Source organism: Anguilla rostrata, chromosome 8 (genome assembly GCF_018555375.3).
Source record: "Anguilla rostrata isolate EN2019 chromosome 8, ASM1855537v3, whole genome shotgun sequence".
NCBI classification, from domain to species: Eukaryota; Metazoa; Chordata; class Actinopteri; order Anguilliformes; family Anguillidae; genus Anguilla; species Anguilla rostrata.
Window position 1 is genome coordinate 17,016,793 of NC_057940.1, and position 17,925 is coordinate 17,034,717.

The 17,925-nt window shown below is 47.4% G+C and overlaps 1 protein-coding gene across 5 annotated transcripts in view; it reads left to right on the forward strand.

The window, feature by feature from the left end:
- Positions 1 to 17,925, forward strand: part of LOC135260966 (protein 4.1-like) — a 53,516-nt gene that overhangs the window by 1,788 nt on the left and 33,803 nt on the right. For all 5 annotated transcript variants that reach the window (XM_064346737.1, XM_064346739.1, XM_064346741.1 and 2 more), the window contains exons 2-3: positions 11,200 to 11,417; positions 13,549 to 13,740. In XM_064346737.1, coding sequence (XP_064202807.1) covers positions 11,211 to 11,417; positions 13,549 to 13,740 — 399 coding nt within the window. In that variant the 5' untranslated portion in view covers positions 11,200 to 11,210. The remainder of the gene's footprint in view (positions 1 to 11,199; positions 11,418 to 13,548; positions 13,741 to 17,925) is intronic.

Consider the following 17,925-nt stretch of genomic DNA (forward strand, 5'->3'; position numbering starts at 1 on the left):
GCGCTGGGAAGATTCCTTGATTACCCCCGAGATCAGAGAGACTTGACATTTGGCAGAGCCCTGCGTTCCTAATCAGATGTCGCTCTTATGAAAATGGATGGGATTTAGATCTGAGCCCTTTGTTGAAACTGTGCTGTAATCATAGCGAATTGTGCTCTGTGGGCGTGGGGGCGCCTCTGTGTGCGTTCTGCCCGTCTCTGCAGAGGGGCGGGGCTGGGCTCTGTGTTGTTCAGTCACTCTGATGGAGCGTGTGGAGAGGAACATGGGCTTCGCAGTGGCGGGGGCGGGGGGATGTTAATATTCCCATCAAAGGCTACACGGGGGCCTCTGTCTTCCAGGTGCACGGGAAGTGTTTCCTTTTGCGTCTGGATATCATCCATGGCTTAAGTCTCAGGCACGCTTTATTTTTAGACTGAAATCCCCCTTTGTTGCTCTGTGATGTGCAGTGTGTGTTTTTTACGTTGGGAAGTGGGTGCATTTGTGTGTCGTGCTGTGTTTAGCTGCTTTCACTTCCCTGGAACTGCTTGTGCTGTGAATTTATTTCTGAGAAATTGCTAAGGAATGCCGTTATGCTTAAGTGCTGGTTCTGCTATTCCTACAGATTGCATTTTAGATCACATGATTCATACAGTGTGACCACGTTCTGTCACATGAGCAGGGACAATGGTGCGTTTGCAGAGCTTGTTTTTCAGCTCATCTCTGTCTGTGAAAGCAGAACACAGCCTTTCCTGCCATTTTAACCTCATCTCTGTCTGTGAAAGCAGAGCACTGACCACTCTGCCATTTTAACCTCATCTCTGTCTGTGAAAGCAGAGCACTGACCACTCTGCCATTTTAACCTCATCTCTGTCTGTGAAAGCAGAACACTGACCACTCTGCCATTTTAATCACATCTCTGTCTGTGAAAGCAGAGCACAGACCACTCTGCCATTTTAATCACATCTCTGTCTGTGAAGGAAAACCACAGACCACACTGCCATTTTAATCACATCTCTGTCTGTGAAAGCAGAACACAGACCACTCTACCATTTTAACCACATCTCGGTGAAAGCAATGTGCAGTTTTCTTTAGTGCTGCCATTTTAGCATGGTTCCATTTCACAGCCAAAACATTGAATTTGGTCAAAGTGCTGAGTCATAGTGCAAAGGTCAAAGGTTTGAACAGGATTCATTCTGCACCCACAGGGCAAGGTAGCATAATCAGGGACTAATCTGTGGCTACTCTAGAGATCAACTCTACCTCAGCTTATAAAAAGGTTTAAAACCTCAGGTTTGGTTCAGTCTTAACTTTAAATTTCAGCCGCACTTTAATTGGACTCCATGTTGACATAAGTGGGCTTATCAGGCAGTGTTGTCTTGTTAGAGAGCTTCCGTTTGTTACGCGTGCAAAAATCACACATGTAACGTGTACGCATTTGGCCAGCCGAAGCTGCATTTCCTCTGCATTTCGCATAATTTATTTATGAAATGCGGTATTTAAAGCTGAAATCAATATTTCAGAACGACGGCTTTTTTTGTGCGCCTCCTTTATTGTTTTAAAAAGGCAGGCAATGACAGGCGATGATGCGCAAATGATGCCTCTCAGTATTTATTATGAGGTAATTATGCGGTGAATAGCATAGACTGTGATGTGATGTTTTTTATTGAAAGGCTAAGCTGTCCACTCAGTCCAGCAAGCAAACATTAACCATTGGCTCTGTCTGCCTGATCAGAGTAGCAGTGGTTGGGTATCTTTTCAAACTGTAAGCTTGACCACATGGAAGGGCAGAAACAGGCATCACTGTTGTCCATTAAGATGTGAGGGGCTCCTGGGTGATACGGCTTTCATAGCTCATATAGCCTACCTGTAATGGTATGTGCGCCTTGTGTCTCACTGATGTCAAACATGATATCAGACATACCGTGCTTATATCGTCAAGCCATCTGAAACACACCTAGCATTAGCATTTCCTGTGTGCAGCCCACTTCTGTCTGCTTTGTGTGTTTTACACGGCCATGTCCTTCCTGTGCATGCAGAACGACACGTGCCCATGTTTAATTTCACACTCTGAACCTCTCCGCTTTCTGTCATTTCACAGAGGCACAATCTTGAAGCAGTCAAACCCAAGAAGCTTCTGTGATTTGTAACCACAGGTCTAGGATTTATGGAGATTTGTGTTCTACTGTAGGTCACTCTCTCCTGACGGGAGGCAGAGGTATGACTGAGTTAACAGCACTGCTGTGTGTTGCACTCAGAATCAGGAAGTGGGATTTGCCCCGGACACGTCGTCCACCCATATGATGTTTTATACAGCTGTGCGTTTGTAATACCAATGTTCATAGGTTCCTTTTTCTCGGGGGAAATTGCATGGTTTTTAGTTTCTGTTCTAGATATGGAGAAATGTTGGATTTTGTGCATTCAGCACGCAACAGCGCTCCAACGTCCTCTCACTGGTGCACAGAGTTTACACTGAGGCTTATTAGATATCTGTGCTTTCTAAATCAGTGCAATCAAACGGAGGGCAGATTAAGAAGCGAACATCCCGGCAGTTTGCATTTACAGAGCCTTCTCAAAAAGAACTGTACTGCACCTGTTTCAGCGCACACGTTTCTTCAGTTATGGCAACCTGAGAACTCTGTGGACCCATCAGACACAAGAGGGTTTAGAACAGTGGTTCTCAGGTTTGGTCCTGGGGGGCCCTTGTGCATGCTGGTTCTCTTTCCACCCAATCATTTGCTCTGTTGAGGTTGTTGAACACATTTCATTCATTTCTTTCTTAAGCTTGTTAACACAATGCAGATCAGTGGGATATGGGACCTTTATTTGTCATGGCATGCATAGCTATTTCTAACCCTAAAAAGATGAATATCGTAATTAAGAAAAATGAACAGCTTGTTAAAATTCTGGGATCGCAGTTGCGGTTGGAAAGAAAACCAGCATGCGCAGGATCGAACTTGACAGCCACTGTTCTTAACCCTCTTGAGTCTAACCCTTCCGGAGTTCTCAGGTTGCCATGACTGAAGAAACGTGTGCACTGAAGCAGGTGGCGTACGGGTCTTTTTAAAGAGGGCTCTGTAAATGTGAGCTGTCTTCATGCTCACTTCTTAATCTGCCCTTCATTTGATAGCTTTATTAGGGTAGCAGAGCAAAGCATGCGTGTCTTATTGGCTAGAATGAGTACTATTAGATTAATTTTGGTACTTTTTTAACCGGTATTCTGATAAAAATAAAATGCATCACTGACTATATATATATATATATATATATATATATATATATATATATTACAGTGCATTGTGGGTCTGGTTTGTGGCCTATGTCTCAGTTTCCAAACTGGTAGCAAAGTGACGGATCAGCTGCAGTGGGTATTTTTATACTGAGCTGTTTGGGCGGTTCTCTGATCTGGTTGGGGATGCATGTGGTGTGGTTTAGCGTGCAGTATTCCATCTGTGTTCCACGTGACGTCGGTTTCATTCATCGCTCCGTCCTGCGGCGTCTGCGTCTGATCAAAAGCAGCGCTTTGAGTCCTGCGCTGGTCCACGAACAGAGCGCTGCAGCCTGATGCCTGGTAGTTACAGATATCAGAGTCTCACAAAGCAAGCTCATCCAGGCTCGCTTTTGTGTGTGATGCGAGCCGTGTCCCAATTGGTACAGATCTTGGCCTGATTTTCATGAGGCAAAGCAGCTCGCTGGACTGAGTTAGATCCCCAGATGCTCTTTTCTAATACTAAGTGAAACAGAGTGGTTGAGGGCAAGATTTAAACTACAGAGCTTGATTCGGCAGGGGCGTTGATGCTTTTGGGTTTGGTGTGACGCAGGGTTCTACAGTGCTCTCATTTTAGGAGAGTTTGCTAACTGGAGAAGTAATTTAGGAGCACATCGCCTATTCGGGATGCATTAGTGCGCTCCTAAATTTTTCAGTTTAGGAGCATATGTGCGAGTGTAGAGCCTTGTGAAGTGGGGCACTAGCCTCAAGGGAACTGAAAGGTTATCTCCTTTTAGTGTGGCTGTGCAAAATGGTTCCCTTGGTGGGTTCCCTGCAGTGGAGGGGGGCTGCCTGGGGGGGTCTGGACTGATGGCCGCCCCGCTCCGGCAGGGTCCATTAAGGGCCTTTGGCCTCAGAGAGGCCCAGCTGTAGCTATGAGGGGGCAGCCTAATTGCTGCCGGCTAATGGACAGTAGAACTCCAGCAGGGGTTCTGCTGCAGGGGGGGGCCCTAAAGGGGGCATCAGGCCATGTGATCCAGGGTGTCCCTCTATATAAGATCACTGAGTAATGGAGTGAATAACAGGACCACAGAAGGGTCCTTCTGTGTTGTGTGTGTGTGTGTGTGTGTGTGTGTGTGACAGCTGGTTGTCCTTCTTGTGGGTGTGGTATGGTGGTATGGGGCGGGAACCGGCCAGAGCTTGTCCAGTGGCCTGGCGTGTGACTCTGTGCAGGGCTCCATGATCACTGCTGTGTTGCACTCTGAGAAACGGGCCGCTGCAGATGCACTCTGGGAAATGGCCTGCTACAAATGCACGCTGGGAAACAGCCTGCTACAGATGCATCCTGGGAAATGGCCTGCTACAGATTACACGCTCTGCTGTCTCCCCTCCACACACAGACTGTCCAGAGTCCAGCAGTGTGTGTTTCATCGCTGGAGCGCTGTAAAATCGCTCAGTGAGGCTGAACATTTAGTCGTGTGCAATGGCTTTGTTTGAAGAGGGAAAAAAAATTGGCACGCAGTTCAGAGTTTGTCTCGGGTATTGATGTAATTTCCATCTGTGCTTTTAAGTTGGTCTGGAGTTGCTCTTTTTTAAGAAAAATAAGTGCTCGTTTGGCTGTTCTTGCTGTGTTTTGAGGCATTTAAATGATGTTGCAAAGTCAATGAGGGACATTTTTCTGCATTATGCCATTTACTGTGACTGTGACTGTACTTTACTTATTTCTGGGCTTACTCAGTGGGGTGGACATTAATGTCATTTGTTTGAATGGTCCATCAGTGCTTACTGTTGTCTCTTCAGTACATCCCTATAAAGGGGGCCGCTGTCCATTTGTATACAGGTACAGGTGCACAGATTAGCTGTGAGCTAATCAGGCTCTGTGTGCTTAACATGGAAAAACGCTGCAGTGTTTTAGGATGTTCCCAGCGTCTGATGGGCGCCCTCTCTCTGCACACCATCTGGAGCGCCACTTCTGTTGTGTGATGGTGTATAGTTTCCTAAATGAGAGGACAGCACAGTGAAACCCACTGGTCTCTGACTCTCACTGTCCACAGTGGACATGGCTGATCTTCCATCTGCGTGGCTACTGGGTCCACCGTGCCGCCAGCTCTGCTGTCCATGCAAGGCTTGGCATGGAATGTTCTAGCAATGAGACATAATTTCAGTTGGGCCTCTTTGGTGGTCTGAAGGTTGCATATTCAATCAGTGAGTTTAGGATCAGTATTTGAGTATGTAAGTGGTTAAGTTTTAGAATTTAAGTTCTCATCCATATCCACATATGAGTGAGCAAGTAATAACCCTGCTCAAAACAACATAGGCGTGTTCATTGATGTCAATGTTCAGGCCTGAAAGTGGGTGAATTCAGTGAGTCATTATTTGCACACAATGAAAGTGCATACTGTAATTGGGTATAAGAAGGGTCTGTTTTATTCTGAATCACTACTCGTACAATCTTCACATGTCAAATTCAGAACTCAATTTAGGACTTTTTTTTGCAGTGAAACACCAGGAGATTAAATCCCTCCATTGAGTGGCGTAGTGAAAGTACAGTTTTTAGGGTGTTGGCCTGTTGAAGCCCCATCAGGACGCTTATGAAAGCTTAATGTGCTCCCTGTACAGGTAACGGGCTCCTTGAAGAGCTGCTTATCGCTGTGAGCTGTGATTACGCCGCTGCGCGCTACGTCCCCGTGATCTGCAGCAGAAGAGCCTCAGAGCAAAGAGCGTTCGCAGCACTTCTGTGTTTATGACCTAAGCTGGAAAGATTTCCCCTTTTTTGGCACCGGGAGCACTTAAAATGCTTTCGGCCAGACTGCTGTACTCTACGGGATTGGGCTGTGGTTAATGAGAATGTCTTCTGCTGACTCATTCATTATTCATCAGTACCAAAGGCAATCCGTGCTGTGCTGCTTTCATTTGAAATATTAGCCCAGGGTTGCAGGTGGCTTTGAATCTGGAATAGGTGGCTTTGCTGCTACTAGCCAAGGTTCATATCCTAAAAAGTTGCTTCACTGCAAAGAAAAAAAGTCAGTCTCAAGTGTTTTAGTCTTGTAATATGACTTAAAATCTTACTTTCTTTTCTCAAGTCGAAACCAAGTAGTTGTTTTAAGTTACCACGTAAATACAAGGCTAAAATCCTGTTGAGATTGATTTATTTTATTGATTTGTAGTACCTGTACCGAGTGCGGCCAAGGACATCTACTGACAAGACTGGTCTTTCGCGTGGCGGGATATTTACTGGAGTGGTTCTGGTTTTAGCCCCTTACTGAAGAGAGCGGTGCCCATGTCCCTGAGCGCTGAGCGCTGCTTAGCTGTGAGTGGGTGGCCTGCGTCCCTGTGCTGGAGTGGCAGCGTGAATACGCAGTGTGGCGAGGCCGTCTGAGTGAGGCCTTCTGTACGGGTCAGCGGCGGTGCACTCAGCTGACAGGAAGGGAATATGCGCTGCGCTGGCAGTTTCGTGTGCCGTCGGCGCGAGGCGGGGAGGCGGGGGGGCGGGGGCGATCTGTGCGGGCGTAAACAGTGACGCTGCATCTGTAGGGAGCCAGCGCCGCTCAGCCAGCGCGCCCCGCCCGCCCGCCCGCGGGTGGAGAACGCGGCCGGGGCTTATCTGGGGCCGCCGCGGTCCGCGGGTAACGCGTGGGCGTCCTCTGCCGCGCGTGTCACACAAAGAGCATTCTCATTACCGCTCTTATCTCTGAGGCGACGGTCGGTGTACCGAAAACCAACCGGGCGTCGCCACGCTGCGCTCAGGGAACGGCTCCAGGACCGCCCCCTCCGCGCTGATTGGTGCGTCAGCTCTGTCACGTCTTCACACAATGAACAGGATTTTTTTTTTTTTAAACATGAAAAGGAAAGGAAGGGCTGCGGCGGCCCAGTGGACCTGTCAGAAACGAGCGTGGCGTCAGAGCGCCTGCGCGCAGACCGCAGAGACTGCAAACGCAGAGAGATGGGCCCTTTTGTCTGGCCCTTCCTCTTGACCAAAAGTAACCACCAGTAAGTCTGTTCCTGCTTCGGCGCACGCATTTAGGTTAATGGTTTGGTTCTGATCAAAATGCTCAGCGTGAGTGTGTCTCTCTTTGTATACATGTGTTATCTCTCTTACTTTACGATATGCCGCATTGTGGAAATTATTAGATTCTATTTTGAAATGTAAAGTTGTGTTTTGAAATGCCAATTCTGTTCTCTCTTTCTAGAGGTCAATTCTGCAATCAGGGAAAGGACATGACTCTGTTTGGGCCTTTCAGATGGCTAGCTAACTACCATTTAGTGTTGTAATGCTTTCTGGTTACTGCTGGCCCACATTGAATAGCTCACGTCTTGTCATTAGCAATGGTATATAATCCGATCTGGCCAAGAATAGCTGGCTGTGGTGTATCAGCTTTCTGCGTTTTCATATCTCATGTTTCTGCAGTGTGTAACTCCCAGAACATGAAATATGATCGGCCTGTACGTTAGACATGCCTGTGAAGAGCAATGGGGCGTTGTTTGCTGTTACACGGGTCTTTATTCAGCTACGTAATCCAGCCCATAGTCAGGCTGCTGCTGGGGCCTGGTGCTGCAGTCAGGGTGGCTGGGAAATTTCTCACACTGGCATAGAGGTAGATAGCCTGAAACGAACGAACATACGTACATACATACACGCATGCACGCACGCACGCACGCACACACACACACACACACACACGCACGCACACAGTGTGCTTGTCATCATGTGATTTCATCACCTTTAAGACTAGACAAACTGCCACGACCACTTTTCTGAATGCATAGGTAAAAATGTGACTTGTCAATATATGGCAAGTTATAAGATACATATATAATATGTATTTCTGTGTATGGCCTGTGCAGTAAATGCATGAATTACTGCTACTTATTATTTTAATGGCGATATTGCATATTAAAATGCTTAGGTATCCTATCATTCAAAATCATGTGGAAACTGCATGACATTAAAAGTATAAAAAACATATAGCCTCGTTTCTGTCATATATGATAGCGTGCTTCTTAATAGGCCATTTGTTTGGTAGCCAGTTTTTTAGTATTGCCTTTTTGGCAGAGGCTTTTCCATCATAAAGAATTTCCATATAAATCACTGTGTGAGAAGAGCAGGTCCCTTTTGACACCACTGACACTGGTATTCGCTCAGGGTTCTGCCTGGGAAGGCCCTTTTAGGCCCTTCTGTAGTCAGGACACATGGAGCCCTCTGGCACATACCTGCAGATGAAGGACTGACATTCCAGCCTGTTGGCTGAAGGCTGGTCAGAGCTGGTCACCAGTCATCCCCATGCAGTGTGTTTAATGGGAACAGCAGGGGTGGAGGTCACTTTAGAGTGCCGCTGCACGGCTCTAGTCCTGGAGGGCCGAACAGCGTTCTCCTTTTGTCTCCAGCGACTGAACTAATCAGTCATTCGATCAGACGAAGGAGGCCCTCCACTCGACTGTAAATTCTGGCTGATGTGCCTCTCCACTTTGAGCCTTCTCCGCTGAGTGAGGGGGGTATGTTATTTACTGCTGGATTAACTGAGAGCAGGTCCTGCCGGATTTTACGTCCAGGGCTACTGTCAGGTCTGCCAGCAGCTAAAAATATTTCTTCTGCATTGTCATAGTGGGGAAGGAAGTAATGTTGTCCTTGAAAGGCTTGTGAAAGTAGCCCTCCCCAAAGTTATGTGTGTGTCAAAGTAACGATCATGTCAGGCGTTTGAGTGAGATGTAGGCTTTTCATTGCTTATAGGAGTTTTCTGCCAGTTCAGGTCTGTGGAGGCTCATCCAGTGACCGTCAGTAAATGGATGAATGTCATAATTATTTTGGAAGGATGTTACCGCTGACTTGCGCATGTCTCATTGCTGGTTGTCATTTAATAACGCATGAAAATGGCAAGCATTTTTGGGCTGAATGGCCTGTTCTCGTCATTATGTTACGTTATGAAAACGAAACTCAGTTCCCCAGCTATGGCAAACAAACAGACACGTTTTTGTTATCCCAAATATATGTATTACAGTCCCAAATTCACACACTGCTCCCTATGGGTGGTGGTGGGGGGGGATAAATGAGTCAATTAAATGAGTTGAATGGGTTGACATGACAGCCTCCCATGCAAGTTTTAGTGGATAGGTCTTGGATGCTATGTAAAATATGTTTTTTTACACAAATTGGGAGAGCACAGATCTCCAAGCTGGGCTGTTACAGTGCCAGAATAGTGGGTGGAACAACTTTTCTTTTTGTGAATGAAACATAGTGTCCTTTTTCCATTCACAAGTTTTCCAGCCACTGCACACGGTAGAAGTGGCAACACTACCCACTGCATGTGTGTGCGTTTGTATGTCTGTGCGTGTGTGTGCATGTGTGAGTGTGTGCGCGAGTGTGTAGCTTACTGCCATGAACTGGTGTAAGAGATCCCACTCTTAAACCGTAGGCCCTTGTATAAACATTTGCCTAAAAATAGCACCTTGCAAAAGAGGAGGTTGGGCAGTGACAACACCCCCAACATGAACTCCAAGCGCCCCACGTTGCTATGCCAGTCACACCCTTCCACAGACCCGACCCACCCCCCCCCCACCCCCCTCCCAAAGCGTGCCTGTGCATTACTGCAGCCTCTTCTTCAGCACAAGCTGCATGGTTGTTTATGGTGAATTTGCACTGGGATCAACAATCTCTTTGTCAGAGAGCTAGCTTTATTTGAGCACACTTTCCCTATGAGGCATGAAAAACAGATTATTGAGTCAGATACATTAGTGATTTCACAACAGCTGGACTAATAGCAGCTGTATTGTTGCCTTCATGGTGGCTAGAGTACTATGATCTGTAGAGTGGTTTTGGAGCACTTAACTGGCACAGAGTGGCATAATGTTTTGGCGTGCAACTAAGGCTGCAGGTGAGGCATTGCCATTGTACCCTTGAGCAAAGTACTTGATCACTTAGGCCTAATTGCTTATGTAAAATACCCAGCTGGGTAAATGGACTGCATGTAAAAATGTTATCGGTGTTGTTGTGCCACACAACATCTGGTAAATGCCTAAAATTTAAAATGTGAAATGTTGTTCCCTGTGAGAAGTGTCCTGTAACCCCCCCCCCCCATAACTTTGGACAGATTCCTATTTTCTTTTTCAAATGCAGATATTCTCAGGTAGCTTTAGTGAGAGGCAGATGATTGGTTCTGTTCTTCTCTTTCGTACCATATATGGTCGTCCTGTCGTCGTCATGCTAATCTCCGTTAGCATCTGGTAGAGGGCTGTGTTGTGTCAGTGCGGTTGTGTGACGGAACGGCTCCGCCCCGAAGCACCGTGTCTAACGCCCCATTACGCCAGCGAAGGCTGAATGATCAGCCGAGCGCCGCGGAGAGCTGCTTATTGGGTCTCATTAGGCTGCATTGTTCAGTGTGCTGGCGGGCGAATGACCTCGGGTCGCGCTCACTGTGGGTTCTGCTGCGTTCTCTGCTCTGCTGGGTGCTTCACACGGGCCTCTCCTCAGCTTAGAACCTGCTGTAGAACGAGAGCTCCCTACTCTTTAAACATTACCGGAGTCTGCTGTATTATCAATGCGTGGATATTAAGTGTAAACATGAATATTAATATGGAGTAGAAATCATGTGGTTTTCAAGTACACCTGTTGTGATGTTTAAATATAGGCTTACTGCCCGTTCTCTAATGGGACATTTGTCTGTGAGTGTGATGTTCCTTTATGTCGAGTGCACACATTTAATTGCTCTCTTGCAATTAGGAAGATCTTAATTATTCTTAGTAAAACTTTGCTTGCGTTTTTTTGAGTGTAACTGTTAGTATATTCAAATGTGTAATATCGTCGTAGAAACAGCTTGTTTCTGTTGATCAGTTATTTATATCTGTTCTCAGGTAGATAGTTATTTTTTCTTTGGTAGATCAGGGTAAACCCCGCCTCTCCAGTCTCTCTTAGAGTCCAGTCATAGTGTGCGGCTCCTTGAGTGGCGGTAAGCTTGCTGTTGCTTATTGCGAGCGGTGGAGCATGCGGTTTCACGCCTGTCGCCTCTCTGTTCTTTTCGCAGTCTGACTCGCCATGACGACCGAATCAGGGTCCGAGTCGGAGCCCAAGCAGGAGCAGCAGCAGCAGCAGGAGGCCAACGCCGCGCCGCCAGACCAGGCCCCACCGCCGGAACAGGCCCTGCCCCCCCCCACGGCCCCGCCCCCACAGGTCACGCAGCAGTTTGACGGGGAGCAGTTTCCCGCCGCCGTCGGTCACAGCACACCGGCCAGGAAGGACCAGGTGAGGGTCAGAGTGTGTCCCTCCCAGCCCCCCTCCCTAAACTGTCAGACTGTCCGTTATCCACCGCAGGCCGTGGCCTGGGCCCATCTGGACCCGAGAGCACAGTGCCAGCTTTGTGCGCCGGAGATGTCAGCCGTGTCTCATTAGCGTGGAATTCGCCACGCGCAGGCGGAGGAGCGCTCGCTAGCCAGATCAGAGCGGGCGTCGGAGCTGCCGGCTCGCGGGCTGTCGCTCGGCTCCGCTCGTGTTCCTGGCCTCCTTCGCTGCCGCGCGATACCGGGCCCGGCGCCAGGCCCGGCGCCAGGCCGGCTACGTGCCTCCTGCAGTGCGCTGAGAGCCGGATCACGGCCGTTTCACGCCGTCGGACGGCCGCGTTCAGCCTAGCACACCGAGTCCCCACGAGAACGCAGCTTTAAACGGCTAATGGCCAGCATCGATTGGTCCGTGTGCTCAGTGGGCCAAGCACTGTCTACTGAACACAGCAAACCCAGGATGCCAGCTGCTCACTAGTCTAAAAGGCCATTCACTGCTTAAGTGCCCGGTCCTGCACGACCAAATAAATGCTATTCCTGGGTTCTGTTTACAAATATTTATTTGCGTACCCCAGGGGTGCCCAATACGTCAATCAGGATCTACCAGTTGATCGCAGAGGCCATGCTGGTAGATCGCTTGTCATTTTTAAAAAATGCATCAGTTAAAATTCTAATTCTTCCAGTTTTCATCCCTACGGCTTCTGCCCTACAGACAGGTGCACTTGATTGACATGAAATGTAGCCTGTCTACTGCTGTTGGGAACTTGCTTGTTTGCATGCCCATTTGTGATATAGACACGATTGTGCACTCAAAATTCCCTGGTATGGTTACATAAATGTCCAATATGATAGTAACCCCATAGCTTTGCCAGTGCATTTTGCATGGGGCAAGCCAGTTGTGGTGGTGACATGATAATTCTGGAATATTTGAGGCAGAGAATTTCTCTTTCACTATCCAACGGTGACAGATAATGGCATTTTAAATGTAAAGCTGGGTTTATTTGTTGCCCAGATATGGTACTGGTCTAGTGATTTTATTTTTATGGCGCTTCAGGTTTGTATACAATTTGGCTTATATTTTTATGTGATAGTAACAAACCTCACCAATGCATTTTATATAGCACAGGGCAGTCGTGGTGGTGACAATAAATCTGGTCCATTTTAGGCAGGGAATATCCGATGGATAATGAGTTTTAAATCTAAAGCTGGGATTTCTTTTTGTCCAATTATGATGCTGGTCTAACAATTTTACTTTTATCTCAATGCAGGCACAATTCTACTTGATTCTGGAAAAAGTTAAATTACACACATGGTACTGGAACATGTAGTTAAGCTAGTAGGTCTGCCCGCTGGACTTACAGAGCTCTACTACAGTTAATGTAGCTTGAAGTCAGCATCATTTTCTATTCAGCAAGAGGTTTAAGTTCTGACAGGGAAAGGGCCTTCCAATCTTTCGGAATATACTGTATAGGTGTCCTTTAAGGCAAAAAAAAAAAAAAGTGGTCAGTCAACATTCAGTTGCCACCAGGCAGAGACTCTTGAAAATCAATAACTTTTTGTTCATCTTTCTGATCGATTGTGAGCTTTCTGTCTGTTTCCTTGGACTATTTTTTAGATCACATTGTGCACCGTATTGTTTTACGCTCCGTCCGCTCTGTATGGCTCCCGATGGCCTCGCCTGCGCCGGCCTGTGAAGAGGCTCGGCACTGTGACTCAGCAGTCGCGCGGGAGCCGCTAACGCTAGCAGAGGCCCACGCTACATCATTAGATTCGATGCCGTGCTGCGCTTGCTGTTCTGAATCGCATATCGAGACGCCTCAGTGCAGACAAGCAGCACGGCTTTGATTTAGCTCGCCTGCTTATTAGTCCCTGAAAGATTTCAGATGGAGGAAAGTGGTTGCATCATAAATTGTCTCAAACCTGAATAGTGTCTGTAATTTATGTTGGGTAGTAATGGGCACAGTATGTCTCCATACTCAGCAGTTCCAAGAAGGGCCTCTTAATTGTAATTTGCAATTTGTGGGTTGAACATGGGTCTGTTTTTGGGATGAGAGTTTATGTCTGACCCCATCTTTCGCTACCCCCCCCCCCCCCTTTAGAACGGAGAAAGAGAGGCAGAAGGCCTCCCTCTGAGCAAGCCGGAATACCAGCAGTTTGGGGACGACAAGGTGTCCCATAGGTCATCGACCAGCAGGCAGTCCAAGTCTCCTCTGAAGACCGCCAAGAAGGTCAAGAACATGCAGTGCAAGGTGACTCTTCTGGATGGGTCAGACTACACCTGCGTGGTGGAGGTAAGAGACGCTGGCGGTGTGTTGGGGGGTGGGTCTGAACGGCTTGGAGCTCAGGCTGAACTGGGTGTATTGCGTGATCCATCCAGCTTAGCTTTCACTTTAAATCAGCTGAAGTGAGGCCTTTCCGCACATTGCCACTGCATTACTCACTCTAGCACATTAGTTACAGCCTTTTTCCTCTGCCTTTTGAATGGCACTGACGGCTCAGTTCTTTTTCACCCACACAATATCAAAGTAAATGTTAAGAATTATAGGGCCCGTGCATAGAAGCACTGAGAGTGGTTCAACTGAGTGGCTCTTGCTGAAGTGTGTAAATTCTACCAGAAATACAACTAGATCCTGTCCCTGTTTGTGGGTTTGTGTGTCCCTTCAGAGCCACCATAGGTGCTTTGACAGAGCTTTAGAAACTGTGACGTCTTTTTCCTGCTTTGCAGCAACCAGCAGATTTTCACTGTGTTGGGCCTGTTCTGATGCTTAACATTGGCAGACTGTCTTTCATGGCAAACCATTTTAATGGTCTGTGTTTTTCAAGACGGACATTAATTTATGAGAGGAACGTATTTCTTATGGGAAGCGGACCTGAATCATTGGGACTCTCCGTCCTCTCGTTTTACCTGCACTGAGTAAATGTCAGACATTTCAGTGCCCAGTGCCAGCCTCTTCCTCCTCAGCAGCCCTTAAATGTAATTAAATGGCTCCGGTCCACCATTCAAAAGGCTACCAAGAATGAGAGAATATCGGCTAGGAAGATTCTAGAAGCTGGATTTCTTTTGCCAGAAATCAACCAACAGGAGCAACTGCTAAATGAAACGAAAATGGCAGTTAAAAAGTAACAGGTTTTGTGTTGTTTTCGTAGTCCTTCTGAGGGGCAGAAGTGGTCTGCTTATTTAGTAATGAGGATTAGTGTGGAGTTTGTTAGATGATGTAGCCAGCTTGTAAGGGTGCCCTCACAACAGCATATGGCCACCGAGTTGCACCCAGCCCGTAGTCTGAAGGTCTAATAGCGCCGGGGGATAAGAATGTGCAGACATCCCCAAATCATTTCATCAGCCGGCTCACATTTGTCCAATTTTAGTCTCTCGGGTTTGTCTCTGAGCACTCCTGCTTTCCCCACCCCGCTTCCGGAGTCGGTGCTGGAAACATGGTGGAAGATGTTTGCGGCTAATCTCCAGAGCCTAAATAGAACTGAAATGCACATCAGTATGTGACATGCTGGTTTGCCGTCCTCTGTAATACCTGCATTCCTGAATAACTAGGACAGCAGACGCGCGCAAGCAGCTGCTAGTGCTTTGGTATTAATGCCTTAGTGAAGAGGAAAGGTACTAAGTCACCCCAGCCCAGCACTTTCATTGATTTTCCTTCTTTTCCCTTCCTCTATTCTCGTTCACCTTCGGCTCCCTGTGAACGCTCACTTCCCCTCTCTGACACTGATGTGTCTTCTTCTAACAAGGCAGTGCTGTTTTTGGGTTTTTTTTGTAGCAGCTTTTAAATTGTTCTCTGCAGAAATAAAGGTGTAATCCTCTTGGATGTGCAAATTTAGAGGTTGCTACATTTGGTGTGAGAAGGCTTGCATAGTACTGACTTAAATAGAGGTGTGAGTGTATGTGTGTGTGTGGTGTTTGTGCGCACGTCTGTGTGTGTATGTGTGCGTGTGTATGCATATCTGGCTAATAGCCCTCAGCATATACTGAGGACCCAGGCAGAGACTTTATATGCTGCTGAACAGATTCCATCTCCCACTCGCTGTTGATCTCCCTGTGTGTGCGAGAGAAAATGACTGAAATATATATCTGACCTGGGTCCAGCTGTGCCTTTCATATTTTTATGGTTATATTTTATGTTCACGTCACTGTGAGGAGATTTCAGTCCACAGTGCCCATCCTTAAAAAGTGATAAATATGATATTTATTGGTCAATTGTGCACCCAGTGTATTTCAGTCACTGTGGAGCCAGCCTTGTGGTTCCAATATTTATTTGTGACTAGTCTGCAGTTTGTTTATATATGAGATTTGGATTTTTGTTGATGTCGAAGCGCCTATAAAACGTTCCCATTTCCAACCGTAACGCATCTCCAGGCAGTGATGGTTGAGCACAATTTCAGCTGAATTTCATGAGCATCCGGCTGTGAGCGGGTCCAATCTCCCAGAGCTCTCGTGCACACGCTGCTCTGGGGGAGTTAGGCTGAACGTGCCAAGGGCTCATGCCCAGTCCAAAATGGGTTTAGCACTGTGGGTTTGCTAGGATTAGCATTAGCGCCAGTGGTGGTACTAGTTGGCGAGTGATGCCATGGACCTGTGCGGCGTTGGGCCGATGTTCCAATAGCTCTTGCTATGGCTTTGTCTTTAGTACCATCCTGGCCTGTAGCTACTCAAATACAGTCATCAGTCAAACACTGTGTGACGTAGAGCTCTTTGAGAAGTTGTCTACCTGCGCTTCAGAGAGAGTGAATAATTTCTAATGATGCCGTGGACGTAAGCTGAAGGGAGTGGGCGGCGCTTTTGCCGCTGCTGTAGCTGCTCCAGGTGGTAGTGATGGAATCAGTGACATGTACTCACTTTGCTTAGCGGTTTGTGGCTAGCAGCTCTCAGTAAGCCGGGTGGCTGTAGCGCACTAGCTAACGTCTCTGATTGTCCCTCTGGCTTCAGTACAGAGAAACAGGAAATGAGCTTTCATCATATTTTCTCCTGCCCCATTCCTCCTAATCCTTCGATCCTGCCAAAAAGGCCTCGGCCGGGGATTCCTTCAGGAAACCCTTAGGGATTAGGGAAACTCCGCGCTGATTCAGGGTCGGGTTGGAGGATGGGGACTGTGTGGATGAAGTGTTGTTCTTAGACAGTGGCGATAAAGTTAAGCTGAAGAGGATGTTTCTTTTCTTGTTTTCTCATCGAAAGCAAACATTTCCCCTGCCTTTTCCTCTCTTTTCAAAAAAAAAGTTTAACCTGAGAGCAGTTTTACATGAGAGCACAGTTTTTCCTATTCCATTTCAGTTCTCTTAGACACAGTTTTTGTATTGATTTGAACACAGCATTTATGTGCTCTGAAAAGATTGATGAGCTTGCATCTTCTCTCAGTGTTCACATGGGTTTCGTCTGGTTTCCTCCCGCAGTCCAAAGACTTGTAGCCCAAATTAGCCCCCCCCCCCGGTCATCTGTGGAACTTTTGCAGAAATGTTATTAATGTGCATTGTCCTTGTTTGTTGTGGTTCTGAGTAATTACCGGGTTATTTGGCCAGACGCGTGCTCTGGTGATTAGAGGTGCATGTGCACAGCACTGCCGCAGGTCTTATGGCTTTCTTATTGGCCTCTGAGATCAGCTTGCGCTTGCTGTTGAATCAGTTGTGCAGCGCTCATTAAGCACGGTCTGGAGGAGGATAAAGGACATGGCAGCAGTTTAAAGACATCTGTGGAGTGCTTGGAGGAAGCCAGTCTGTATGTGTTTGCTTGTGTGGTGTGTGGGTGTGAGTACTGTAATGAAAATGATCATCTTAATCCTCTGAACGGCAAGTCATGAAAAGAATATCTTAAAGCACTGAGCACACATGATACATTCAACTTAGAAATGTAACACCACACATGCAGTAATTTATAGAAGGTTGTACACATGATGTTTTCCACATGTGTTCACTGTGTGTGTGTGTGTGTGTGTGTGTGTGTGTGTGCGCGCATGAGTGTGTGCGCTGTGTTCTGAGATTTGGCTTCTCCATGCCATGGCTGCTCTAGATGACGGAAGCCTGTGATTGCTGGCCCGTCGCCATGGAGACACGAGGCGTGTCCTGGGGCAGACCCCAGCGCAGGACAGAGCGCGCTCTCTGCGGGTGGCTGATACTGTAATAATCGCCAGTCTCCGCTGCATTCAGAACCTTTACCCACAAAGCAGACGTAATCTTTCTGCTTCTCTGGAGGCCAGATATGGCTGAGCTGTGTGTGTGCGTGTGTGCGTGCATGTGCGCGCGTGTGTGGGTGTGTGGCAGTGGCACATAATTTGCGTTCCCTCACCGCCAGCAGAGTTCACACACGCTTTACACGCATCGGGTTTAGCAGCTGTTCCCCTCCCCTTTTAGCACTTTAATATCACGCATGTGGCTTCTCGCTTGCGTTCGCTTTTACACAGGAAGACTCATCCAAGTCCTGTCACTGCCTCTTTGTTTGGGTTCTGCAGTGCAGCCATAGAAATGACGCTATTTCT